Source organism: Rana temporaria, chromosome 3 (assembly GCF_905171775.1).
Source record: "Rana temporaria chromosome 3, aRanTem1.1, whole genome shotgun sequence".
NCBI classification, from domain to species: domain Eukaryota; kingdom Metazoa; phylum Chordata; class Amphibia; order Anura; family Ranidae; genus Rana; species Rana temporaria.
Genome location: NC_053491.1, coordinates 138291915 through 138305734, shown reverse-complemented (window position 1 = coordinate 138305734; position 13820 = coordinate 138291915). Strand labels below are relative to the sequence as shown.

The window sequence follows — 13820 nt, the reverse complement described above, 5'->3', positions numbered from 1 at the left end:
CAGAGAATGCCAGCAGGTGGGGAAGCGTAAAAAAATTGTAAAAAAAGTTCTGATCTCTTCAAGGAAGCTGGCAGCTTTGTTGCACCTAGCTCTATAGATGTGATCGGGCAGCTGAATGACTGCCTATGATATTGAAAAGACCGCAGCGAGTGTCCCTACCTGTGGCTCCTGCATATTTATAATCAAAGTAGCAGGCTTATTTATGCACAGTGGGAGCACAGGTAGGGACACTTTCTGCAGCCTTGTCAATGTCATCAGCAGCCACTTAGCTGCCAGACCACATCTACAGGGCTGGTGCAAGAAGCAGCAGCCGCCACCTTTAAACACTTTGTGGACTTTTTAGCTGCCGGTAATATCCATTCACCAACAGGGAAAATCTCAGGCACCACCTGCATGTAAGTTCACAGTCACTGAAACAACCATGAGTTTAGAGGTTTAGAAATTGCAGCCCAGATAAGGATTACCGCACTCCCTTCTGATGTAACCCTTATGTTTCTGACAGTAAAAACGGGTACTGGCCAAAAGGGATGTGTCCTGAACGTGTCCTTGTGTGGCAGGTGGTGTGGGCTCTTTAACCACTTAACCCACGGACCATATTGCTGGTCAAAGACCAGAGCACTTTTTACGATTCGGCACTGCGTCGCTTTAACTGACAATTGCGCGCTCGTGCAACGTGGCTCCCAAACAAAATTGGCGTCCTTTTTTTCACACAAATAGAACTGGTATTTGATCACCTCTGCGGTTTTTAGTTTTTGCGCTATAAACAAAAATAGAGCGACAATTTTGAAAAAAAATAATATTTTTTACTTTTTGCTATAATAAATATCCCCCAAAAATATATAAAAAAAATTATTTTTTTCCTCAGTTTAGGCCGATACGTATTCTTCTACATATTTCTCGTTAAAAAAAATCGCAATAAACGTTTATTGATTGGTTTGCGCAAAATTTATAACGTTTACAAAATAAGGGATAGTTTTATTGCATTTTTTATTAATATTTTTTTTTTTTACTAGTAATGGCGACGATCAGTGATTTTTTTTTTTTCCGGTACTGCGACATTATGGTGGACACTTCGGACACTTTTGACACATTTTTGGGACCATTGGCATTTTTATAGCGATCAGTGCTATAAAAATGCATTGGATTACTATAAAAATGCCACTGGTAGGGAAGGGGTTAACACTGTGGGGCGGGGAAGGGGTTAAGTATGTTTCCTGGGTGTGTTCTAACTGTAGGGGGGTGGCCTCACTAGGGGAAATGACTGATCGCTGTTCATACATTGTATGAACAGACGGTCAGGCATTTCTCGCCCTGACAGGACCGGGAGCTGTGTGTTTACACGCAATCGTGGGTGCCCGACGGCGATCGCGCCCGCCGGGCACGGGAGTCAGGGACGAGCGGGGGGCGCGCGCCCCTAGTGCCCGCTTCGAGAGCCGACGTATAGCTATGGGCTGTCGCGCAGGGGAGCCGACCTGCTGCCGTATAACTGCGGCTGGTCGGCAAGTAGTTAAGAGACACAGCAGGGGTTATATGTGAACTCTCGCCTTGTAAAACAATCCATTCAGTTTAAAATAGAAGTAAAAGACAAACCATTGTGTATTTATATTAAAATATTAGTGATCACATAACCTCTGTTCTCGACTGGATAAGGATCTTAGAGAGCTGGAGGAGGAGAAACAGCAGCACACTGGTCTTTCCAGTGAATGGCTGTGCAGGATGGGGGGGGGGGGTGCATGTCAGGATAAGTCTGACCATCAGAAGAAAGCAGAAAATTTACCACACTGTGCTCTCATGCCAAGTGTGGTCAGTTTTTAAGAAGCACAAGGATTTCACACAAAGGAAGCAATACAAAGAGAACAGGATACTTTTTCATATAAATATATGGTACAGCAGACACATATCAGGAATATAAAATGTTGGATTGACATATTATTTTTTGAAAAAGAGGACTGGCAAGACAGAAGGAAGTAGAGGTTTGTGTTGGAAGGACTGATAATTGCTGTGTAGGGTTGGCCACACACATGGGGGGACACTCCAGGGCTAAGCAGATCATATAGCACCACTATGGTTGGCTTGCTTCCTTTTTTGTTACTTGGACTAGATTGACCTGAAAAGGAGAATGTGTTTCTCGTTTTGGTTGTGGACTTTTGCTTTTGCTGCTGTTAAGCCTTGTGAAGTTACTAAAGCACTATATTGCTCCACAAAGCCAGTGTACTGCTTTCCTGCTAACCCCACAAACTTCACAACTGGTGGATAATGTAGACAAGCTTTAAAGAAAAATACAATTGAGAGGGACAGTACAGTCCTAGAAATGGAGGATCTAGAGATTGGGGAAATATTGAAGCAATTACTAATGGCTAACACTGCCCTCCACCGTAATATGGAGCTTCAGCAAAGGGACCCAGATAACCACCATTAGGGAGACCACAGCATCACAAACAAGGACTCTGAGTGAGGCAGTGCAGTCAAAGCTGTGAGCCAATCAGATGTTGCCCCTGCCAACCAGGCTTCAGCCAGTGCAAGCCATTTATTGGAAAAGCTGGCAACATTTGAGAGAACAGAATACAGAGAATGTTGGCAGAAGGTGGCCTATATACTCCTTTCTTCTCAGGAGACTCACAAAAGTCATATTATGACCTTACCCTTGAGGACACGAAGACCTATGATTGCTTAAAACTCGAGATTCTAAGACATCTAGGAGTGACAGAAGCAGTCAGAGTACAATGGGTGGACCATTGGAGTTACCAGTTAGATCAGCCGCCACAGTTGCAAGTGCACAATCTGATCCAGTTGGTCACCAAGTGGCTGCACCTTGATGGGACCGCAAATGGTACTACTGTATTATTCTGGGCAATATATTAGCATATGAAATGTCTGTATCTCTTCTAAGATAAGGCGTGTAATATGAAGAAAAGCCACCTATCCTGCTATTTCCTGCTATTTCAGCTTTACATTTTTTAACAGGGATGCCTACATAGACGAAGCACAAAAACCAAAAATAAAGGCAATGACAGGAAGCTATCTTGAATATCTGTTTGGACAAGATGAAGATCAGTTGGTAATTACATTCTTTACATTTTTTTTTCAATTATGTAAATCTCATAACAGTGTTCTTTATTTTTCGAGAATAATTATTTTGTTTTACACAATAAAGCAACTGGTTTGAGTTACTTTAAATGGTTTACTCATTACATTTATTTGTAGTTTCCTACACTAAGGTGGTTAAAAAGGCTAAAGATTTTTTACCTTAATGCATTTTCTGCATTACTTTAATGAATTTAAAAAGCCTTTTAGGTACAGCTCCCCTCTGCCCCCCCCCTAAATCCTTACCTGAGCTGATTCTCAATCCAGCGCTGTGCCCGAGAGAAGTGGCGCTGCTCTCTCTTTCTCTCCCCACTGCACTTAGTGGGAGCAACGGAAGCCATTGGATCTTTCTGCTGTCAATCAAATCCAGTGGTGAGGGAGTGAAGAGTCGGGGCAAGATGTACATGTCAATAGGGGGCACTCGGAAGGCAGGAGGAGCCAGAAGCGCCGGCATGGGGACCCCAGAAAAAGAAGGATCAGGACTGCTCTTTGCAAAACCATACAGAGCAGGTAAGTATAACATGTTTAGTATTTTAAAAAGATCCTTTACAATCACTTTAAAGGTTTACTTTTAATTCATATTGTAATATAACTTTTGTTTACTTTTATGCATTCACTTATATGCTACAAAAATGAGCTGTACAGATAACCCAGGCTGATTTGCAAAACAAAAAAATGCTCTGAATGGCAACCAGCTAAACAGAGGTTTTCTTTTGTATATTGTTAAGTGGCTCCCCCCTTCCCTCCCCCGGGTGCCACTATTTGGATGCTGGCAGAACCCATCAGTGCATCTGCACAAGCGCAATGACAGTGAAGATTTCCAGCTTCCTTGTTAGGGGTCTTTGCGCATGTGTGGTAAACCCCAAGCATGCGCAGATACTGGGTACCCCAGCGCATGTGTTGCAGGGTTCTCTCAGGATCTGACCCCTCCGTCATATCTGCGCACCTACTGGTGGTGATGAAAAAGTGGAAGTGCTGCTTTGTAGTACAAATAAAGAATGCCCATTGCTAATGTCTAGTACACACAATGAGAAAATAAGAGGAAATATACCTCTTTTGAAGCGATTGTACAATAATCTGATGGTTAGTACACAGTTTTCAAGAGCCGATCACGACAGTTCATCTGAAATTATCCAAAGGGACAAACACAATTTTTTTTTCCGTATGATACCAGAACTAACAATTGTTGTTTAATCTGTACAGTATCCGTCCGGAAAAAAATGGAAGATCAAGACCATGCTTGGAAACAAAAGAATACATTACAATACAACACTGTACATCACATTTTTGTAACTTTAGTAACCTATTGGTTTTCGATATGAGACTAGCATGCAAAAAAGGACAATCATTCATCCGATATTCTCATTGTGTGTGTACGAGGCTTAAGAGATGGTTGGGGAGGAGGCTTGGCAGAACATCTTCACAGTTAAGCCTAGTACACATGGGCGAAATGTTGGGTGGCATCAGCAGGTTCAATAGAAACTGGCAGATTTCAGCCCATGTGTATGGCTCCTGGTCCGACAGAAGACAGCCCTGGGTTGAACAAAAGAAAAACTGACAGCTCCAGTCAGAGCCGCTGTACTAACGATCCAATGTTAGTGTTGTGATCTCCCCCGCTGAGCTGTTGTGTTCTGACAGGGGGCAGTCCCCCTGCCAAAACACTCCAATCAGATCGGTTTTCCAGCATGCTGATCCAACAGAAGCTGGTTGTCATACACACGGACCAAATGTCGGACGGTTTTTATTGACCCTGATGATGTCGCCCAGCATTTGGCCCGTGTGTACGGTGCTTTAGGGTAAAGGTCTGCTTTAAATGATACAAGACAATGGACTCAAATCACAATCGTGGAACAAAAGCATAATTATCTTTATTTTAGCCATGCAATTTTCATTTACAAATCACATTGGGCATAACTGAACATAACTGTCACTTTTTAAAAATAATTATCCCTATTCTGGTATGCTAGCTTTGTGAATTGAACCTAATGACTAAAATAAGCTTGATTGTAATAAATAATAACCTTTCCATCAGTGAATCATTTTCACTGATTGTAAATTATATGTAGCAGTACAACCCTGTGTCAGGTCTTTTTCATCATTTCCCATCATCTAACCCCCTAATTCACTCCACTGATATTTATCGCCTTAAATATCACATTTCATTGTGAGACTGAAATGAATATCTAACAAAATGAATGGCATATTGGATAACCGGAGGACCCAACAATTTAATTATAGCATTTCACATGCAGTCTTAAAGTTTTCACAGCTGGGTTTTGCAGATTACCACAGAAATTCACCATCAGAAGAAAAAAATAAATCTGTGGTTCGAAGACCTTGATCTGATTCCTCTTTGTTTACCAGAGTCACTTCAAAGATGAGCACGGCACTGTTATTCATATACACTCACAGGATACAAGGGAGCCTGTGCATGTTTATACAAGGAAGGACAAAGATATTTCATCTGATTGAGCTTCATTCACACGGTCCTATGTATATGGCTTATTTTCCTTGTTCGTATATTGTTCGTTAATTCACCCATTCGTTAAAGGGGAGTTCCACCCACAATTTCATTTTTTAAATATAAATACCCCTGTAATACACAAGCTTAATGTAGTCTAGTAAAGTTAGTCTGTAAACTAAGGTCCGTTTTGTTAGGTTGTTAGAGCATTTAGTTAGTTTAGAATCTAGAAATAGACCGTGGCCATCTTAAGTGTGGGCATCATGAAGCCAGACTGTATGACTTCCTGGATTGCAGCCTTGCAGATCTCGCAAATGCTCAGTGCTGCACAAGCAATGTAATAGGTTTCAGTCAGGTTTCCATAGCAATGGGAGTGTCAGAGGAAGTTGCCGCCCCTTCTCTATGCAAATAGGCTATTTGCGAGGACTACTGGGATACATGATGCCTATCCCAGAAACCCTTGCGAATAGCCTTGTGACTTAATAGCCTAGGCTAAAAAGGAGGAGGAAGTAATGAAGGACTACAAAATAAAGGTATTTACAAGCAACAAAATAAATAAAAAGTGTCCATTCTGAACACTATGAGATTAGGGCATGCAGCACAGACAAACATAAAAAAATGGGTGGAACTCCACTTTAATATTAACGTACATAAAGCACATTAGGCTATTTGAGGAGAGGGCTTGTTAAGCTTTGTGTAGCTATCTTCACATCCTGGAAGTAAACCAAAGGTTTTTTTTTCTGATTACTTAACATTCCTTTTGATGCAGCTTTCTTTTTCCATTCAGGTGTCACCAGAACTATTTAAGAAAGCATACTCATTTTACATCAGCAAGTTGCAGAGGTTATACTTTAAGTGAGTATTTTACTCCCTGACAAAATTAGATTTACATGTATAAGTAAAAATGTTTCTAGCATTAAGATCATTTGGCAGAAGTATCAAGGTTCTTTTAACCTGTCAAGCTTTTGTTTAGTGCTATGGAAACATTTTGGATTTATGCACTGCTAAGTTGAGATGTTTAGTTTTTCATTTTTATTTTGTATATAGAGAGCGGAGAAAAATAGATTTCCGTTTAGTGCCACCATCACAATTCATGTGGACCCTTCTACTTGGTGGATGTTATCATTCCTCTAACTCAAGTATTTAAGAGAACGTGTTCTTGAAACGGAGTGCAGAAAGAGCATTTCACATATCCCCTATTTAGACAAGATTGTCCCTAGGGTAGAGAAGGACCCATAGGGCCAGATCCACATAGAAATGGGTCGGCGCAGCGTATCAGAGATACGCTACGCCGCCGTAACTTTTTCGGCTTTGGTTCGAATCCTGAAAGATTGCGCGCCGAAAGTTACGGCGGCGTAGTGTATTTCTGGCGGCGTAATTCAAATCGGAGATTAGGGGGCGTGATTCATTTAAATGAAGCGTGTCCCCTGCGCCGATTGAACTGCGCATGCTCCGTTTCGAAAATTCCTGCCGTGCTTTGCACGAAATGACGTCGCAACGACGTAATTTTTTGAACTTAGACGTGACTTACGTCCATCCCTATTCACGGACGACTTACGCAAAAAAAATAAAAAAATTTGACGCGGGAACGACGGCCATACTTAACATGGCAAGTCTATCTATACGCCGCAAAATAGCAGCTTTAACTATACGCCGGAAAAAGCCGACTAGAGACGACGTAAGAGAATGCGACGGCCGCGCGTACGTTCGTGGATCGTCGGAAAAAGCTAATTTGCATACCCGACGCGGAAAACGACGCAAATTCCACCCAGCGGACGCCGAAGTATTGCATCTACGATCCGAAGGCGTACAAAGCCGTACGCCTGTCGGATCGAACCCAGATGCCGTCGTATCTTGGTTCGAGGATTTAAACTAAAGATACAACGCGGGTAATTTGAAAGTACTCGCTATGAGGATCTGGCCCATAGTATTCAGGAAAATCCCTTCCAGCATATAATGCCTTGAAAAACTATCCATACCCCTAGATCAGTGGTTCTCAACTTGGGGGTCAAATGATGATTTGCCAGGGGTCACTAAATCCTGGGCTGTTCCTGAAGCCCGCACTGTTCTCCTAGGAAGGGGGATAAGAGAGGAAGGAACAAAGAAAAAGGGAGAGAAAAGAAAGCAAGAAAGACAGTAAGAAAGACAGTAAGGCCCCGTACAGACGACCGAACATGTCTGCTGAAACTGGTCCGCGGACCAGTTTCAGCAGACATGTTCGGTCGTCTGTACAGCCGAGCGGACAGGATTCCAGCGTACATTTGCCCGCCGTGCCTTTTTTGAGCGGGCAAATATTTCTAAACATGTTTAGAAACATGCCCGCTGGAATCCTGTCCGTTGGACACGTTCGGTCGTCTGTACAGACCTACCGTACATGTCCGAGCAGCCGCCATCCCTCGCATGCGTGCAAGCATTGAACTGCCAGGGCCGCGCACGTCGCCGCGTCATCGTGGCAGCGACAGCGCGGCCTCGTCGCCGCGTATCGAGTACGCGCGGATTTCTGTATGATGGTGTGTACAGCCATCATACAGAAATCTCCGGGCAGACATGTACGCTGAAAACGGTCCGGCGGACCGTTTTCATCGTACATGTTTGCCCGTCTGTACAAGGCCTTAGAGGGAGGGATGGGGGAAAAAACAAGGAATTAGGATAGAGAGAGATGAAAGGGGAAAAAAAGGAGAACAAAGAGAGTGATACTTCCTAAAATTTACCCTAAGGGGTTTTAATACCGTACAAGTGGAAGGCACTCAGGGAGCGCTAAATGTCCGTGGGTTACAAATTACTTGTCTTACCTTGGGTGCTTTCAACCCACGCTATGAAAATAATTTTACTGTTAGGGGTCCCCACAACTTGGGAAATTTTATCAAGGGGTCACGGCACTAGAAGGTTGAGAACCACTGCCCTAGATATTTTCCACATTTTGTCATATTACAACCAAAAATTTTAATGTATTTTATTGGGATTCTATGTGATAAACCAACACAAAGTGGCACATAATTGTCAGGTGGAAGGACAGTGATAAATGGTTTTCTAAATATTTTACAAATAAATATGTGAAAAGTGTGGCGTGCATTTGTATTCAGCTCCCCTGAGTCAGTACTTTGTAGAACCCCCTTTCACTGCAATTACAGCTGTATGTCTTTTTGGGTATGTCTCTACCAGCTTTGCATGTCTAGAGAGTGACATTTTTCCCATTCTTCTGTGCAACATAGCTCAAGCTCTGTCAGATTGGATGGAGAGCATCTATGAACAGTAATTTTCAAGTCTTGCCACAGATTTTTTATTGGATTTAGGTCTGGACTTTGACTGGGCCATTCTAACACATTAATATGCTTTGATCTAAACCATTTCATTGTAGCTCTGGATGTATGTTTAGTGTCATTGACCTGCTGTAAGATGAACCTCTGCCCCAGTTTCAAGTCTTTTGCAGACTCTAACAGGTTTTCTTCTAAGATTGCCCTGTATTTGGCTACATCCATCTTTCCATCAACTCTGACCAGCTTCCCTGCCCCTGCTGAAGAAAAGCATCCCAACAACATGATGCTGCCACAAACATGATGCTGCTCACAAACTGCAAACAAGACTTCTTATGGCTTTTATTTAACAATGGCTTTTTTCTTGCTACTCTTCCATAAAGGCCAGCTTTGTGGAGTGCACGACTAATAGTTGTCCTGTGGACAGATTCTCCCATCTGAGCTGTGGATCTCTGCAGCTCCTTCAGAGTTACCATGGGCCTCTTGGCTGCTTCTCTGATTAAAGCTCTCCTTGCCCAGCCTATCAGTTCAGGTGGATGGCCATGTCTTGGTAGGTTTGCAGTTGTGCCATAGTCTTTCCATTTTTGGATGATGAATTGAACAATGCTCCGTGAGATGTTCAAAGCTTGGGATATTTTTTTATAACCCAACCCTGCTTTAAACTTCTCCACAACTTTATCCCTGAAATTACACACAGGTGGACTCTATTTATTAATTGACGTCTGAAGGCAATTGGTTTGACTAGATTTTAGTTAGGGGTATCAGAGTAAAGGGGTCTGAATACAAATGCACGCCACACTTTCCAGATATTTATTTGTAAAAAAAAAAATTGACAGCCATTTATCATTTTCCTTCACAATTATGTGCCACTTTGTGATGCTCTATCACATAAAATCCCAATAAAATAAATTTCATCGTACTGTGCAAAACCTGCTCCAGCTTAAGTTCTCCCCAGTCACAATTCTGAAGTACCACATCCCCTTACCTATCACCTGTTTGAAGTTGATTGCTCATTTCTGGGGAATAGCAGGAAGAGCCATCATCTTTCTTTACAGCTACAACTCGACAACTACTGAATACTGTACATATGTTTTTCCAGGCCTTGCCAATATACCTCCTGCCTTGTGAATTTTGTTCTTGAGTTCCAAGCAGAAGTATTGACAGTTGAACCAGGCATATGTGCATTGTATGCAGTGGGGCAAAGTTCTATTTCTGCATATACAACTACCCCAAATTTTAATGGACAGGTGCTGGGATAGGTAGATAAGTGTTAGGCCCCGTACACACGAGGGGATATCCGCTGGAAACGGTCCGCCGGACCGTTTCCAGCGGACATTCCTCCTCCGGATTTTGATCCGATGGCTTGTACACACCATCGGATCAAAATCCGCGCGGAAAACATCCGCGGTGACGTGTCGCGCCGTCGCCACGACGATGACGCGTCGACTTGCGCGACGCTGGAGGGTAACTACTTCCACGCATGCGTCGAATCATTACGACGCATGCGAGGGATGGGAGCGGACGGATTGATCCGGTGAGTCTGTACAGACGACCGGATCAATCCGCTGAAAACGATTCAAGCGGATAGATTTCTTAGCATGCTAAGAAGTTTCTATCCGCTTGAAATCGATCGGCCGGACGAATCTCCGTGGAAAAATATCCGCTAGGCCGTACAGACGACCGGATTTGTCCACTGGAACTGATCCGCGGATCAATCCCAGCGGATAGATCCGGTCGTCTGTACGAGGCCTTAGAGTGTGTTTTTGATAGGTAGATTTAGTTGCCACACTGTAGGCAGTGTGGCTATAATTTTGAGTTGGTAAAAGTATAGTTTGGCTCGCTGTACCCAGTGAGCTGTGATTGTTTAGTCAGGTCTGATCTGTGTGCTCTGCTGCTGCCAGACTACTGGATATCCCTATCTGTATCCAGGCAACTTGAGAAGTTTCTGGATGGTAGGTGTGGAGCTATGCAGATGGCAGAATGCATATTGATACAGCTCCAGCCTATCCCACAGAAGCAGGCCCTGAAGGCAGGCTAGGAGACTGTATGTATTTATTCTAAGAGCACACATGGCTCTGGGTCTTGTCCCAGAATAGAGGAGTCCAGCCTTGGGGGCACACTGCCCTCCTAGGCAAAAGGCTGCTGTTGGTGATTCCTCAGCTAGGCAACTTGAGGGGAGGAATGTTGAGACCCAGGTGCTTAGAAGAAGCATACTGAGGGGAGCTGTCTGCCAAAGATCTGTCTGTATCACTGGAGGGTGTCGCTTGGAAGATTAGAAGGAGGCTACCATCTGTCCTTGGGCCTTGTAAGTACAGATGAGAGATATTGGGGATCTTGTGCTCTATACACAGATGTTTTGCCTCCCATTTGTACTTTAAACTGAATGGGCTGTTTTGCTTGTTTTACAAGGTGATCATTTACAATCACTTTAAGTAACACTTAATATACTGAGAATGCATGGAACGAAAACCTTTTTTAAAACCTGACAGAGGTCTTCACCATCCATAACTCTATCCAAAACTAAAACAAAGCTTTAGGCTTTAATATTATTATATTATCAATTCATCATTACCATAACCACACACTTATATTAGAGATTCTTAAAATATTACTTACAGAATATAGTAATTCTTTCAGTCTTGTTATTTCTGTTTACATTGTTTCTATGTCTTTTCATATTGTATTACATGGATATCATTACATGTATTGTAGGCTTCAGTGAAAGGCTAATAAAACATTAATTCCTTCTAACATATGCAGTGCTTGGATGGAGTACTGTGCAGGAAGGAAAGCCAGAAAGCTGGACTTACAGGCCAAGCTTCAAAGTGCGGAGACTCACCATGCAAAAACTGTGCTGAAAACCATAATACACAGATGGGAGAAGTGGGTGAAATTTCGAAGTAGCCAACATATAGGTACGTTCTGAAATGCCATAAAGTTGTATTGTCTACTTCATAATTTTTTTTTAAAGGTACATATACTGTACCTATACATACATATGCTGTCACTTCCTTTTAATCTAGTACTCCAGTATAAACAAACTACTCTTCCTTAGTTTATAATTCTGTTTAAGTTTAAAGAGCTGTTTTGATTTCTAACATTAACTTTTGACAATTTTTCTTGATTTGTGAGGGTTGAAAATATGCAGGGTGGTTGACCGCTCGAGCTTTGTGCTTGTCGGGTAATCACTAACTGGTTATGAACTAACATATCTGGTAAAGCGTAATGGCCTGGGCTTGTTCATATTCATTCCTTTATGTCTGGGGAGGACTCTAGATCCTTTAAGCAGGCAGACTACAGGCAATTTACTTTTCTGTAAGTCAAGATTTAGCCTGGCCCCCTCTTGGCACTAAGCCTACCCCTTTTCAGCGATCAGAGCACCTATTAACTACCTCTGGCACTAGAATGTTCAACGGTGGGTGTGGTGCTTGCCATCAAAAAACAGTAAGTCTTAGTCATGGGTATCAGGAAATAGGGGGATACATGCTTTTACTTTACCAATAATGTTAGTTCATACACTTTGGAGATATAGATATAGGGATTTACAGAAGTAGCTTTTATAAAAATACAATTGTAGTATATTACCAGCATAAATATGAACAGAGCATTGGGCAAGTTTTTCTTTATTGTTTTGAGTGTGACTGTGACTTTTGACTGTGCTGCATACAGTTACTGCTTTACTGTATAAGGTGTTTGTTGATTTTGTGTGCATGTATGTTTATTATATGATCATAGAATATCAGGAATCATTTCCTTTTAATTTTTCCTCCTTTTACTGAGATTTTCGTAATTTATGCCCCGTACACACAATCGGATTTTCCATCGGAAAAACCTTTAATGGTTTTTCCAACGGAATTCCGCTCAAGCTTGGTTTGCATACACACAGTCACACAAAGTTCTCTGAACTTTTGGCCGTCAAGAACGCGGTGACGTACAACACTACGAAGAGCCGAGAAAATTAAGTTCAATGCTTCCGAGCATGCGTCAAATTGTTTCCAAGCATGCGTCGGAATTTTGCGCGTCGGAATTGCCACAGACGATCGGAATTTCCAATTGGAATTTTTTCTGTCGGAAAAATGGAGAACCTGCTCTCAATCTTTTGCTGGCAGAAATTCCGCCAGCAAAAGTCTGATGGAGCATACACACGGTCAGAATGTCCGACCAAAAGCTCACATCGGACAATTGCTGGTGGAAATTCCGACCATGTGTACGCGGCATAAGACGGCCATGGCCTACCCTACATGAGCTCAGCAGTGGGAGAGTCAAGCACATAAGGGCAAGCTATAGAGAAAACAGAGAAAGAAAAAAAAAGGGAGAAGGAGGGGGAGGGAAAAAAAGGGGAAAGGGTGCCCCAGGGGATTTTTAAGCGGTGTCACATGGAACCTTTACAGATCTAAAAATCGGGAGGTCATTTGAGAGGGGGGGAGTGGTCTATCCAGGGCTGCCAAATCTGTTGGAATTTGTCATACTTTGTCATACTTATCTTCAAGGATTGCCGTTAAACTTATGTTGATGAGCGTACCGTGAACCCGGTTTTTAACCTCTTCAAAGCTAAGAAGCGGTGTCTTTCAAGACTGCGCTATAGTTGGCTTCGTCACCATAATAATATGAGTGATTAGAGTACATTCCCGACAGGTAGCGTCTACGATAGGTTTATGTAAAAGTGCCTCCCATGGGTTTCGCCACAAATTCATATGGAGGACCGCATAGACCAGTGTGTACACCCTGATTCTTAACCTCCGGACTGTAGGACAGGTCCACCATATTCTATATGTTTCATATTGCCCAAATCTGGGCAATCTCGGAAGCAATTGGATGGGTTCGATGGTAGACTTTTCAAAATACCAACGAGACATAACTTTAAAAGAATTTTCAAGAGCGAGGACATTGCAAAATGATTTAAACAGGGCCTCCCACATTTTATGCTAGTCACCTGGCTGTGGATCTGAACCAAACTCTTTTACCCATTTTTCACAGTAAATGGAGGGTCTGTGGTAATTTTCCCTCTTTTTACTGATCTG

At 42.6% G+C, this 13820-nt stretch overlaps 1 protein-coding gene across 1 annotated transcript in view; it reads left to right on the top strand.

Moving 5' to 3' along the window:
- Positions 1–13820, top strand: part of FBXL13 (F-box and leucine rich repeat protein 13) — a 227913-nt gene that overhangs the window by 33818 nt on the left and 180275 nt on the right. Inside the window, exons 3-5 of the mRNA XM_040343479.1 lie at positions 2965–3058; positions 6333–6400; positions 11560–11714. Coding sequence (XP_040199413.1) covers positions 2965–3058; positions 6333–6400; positions 11560–11714 — 317 coding nt within the window. The remainder of the gene's footprint in view (positions 1–2964; positions 3059–6332; positions 6401–11559; positions 11715–13820) is intronic.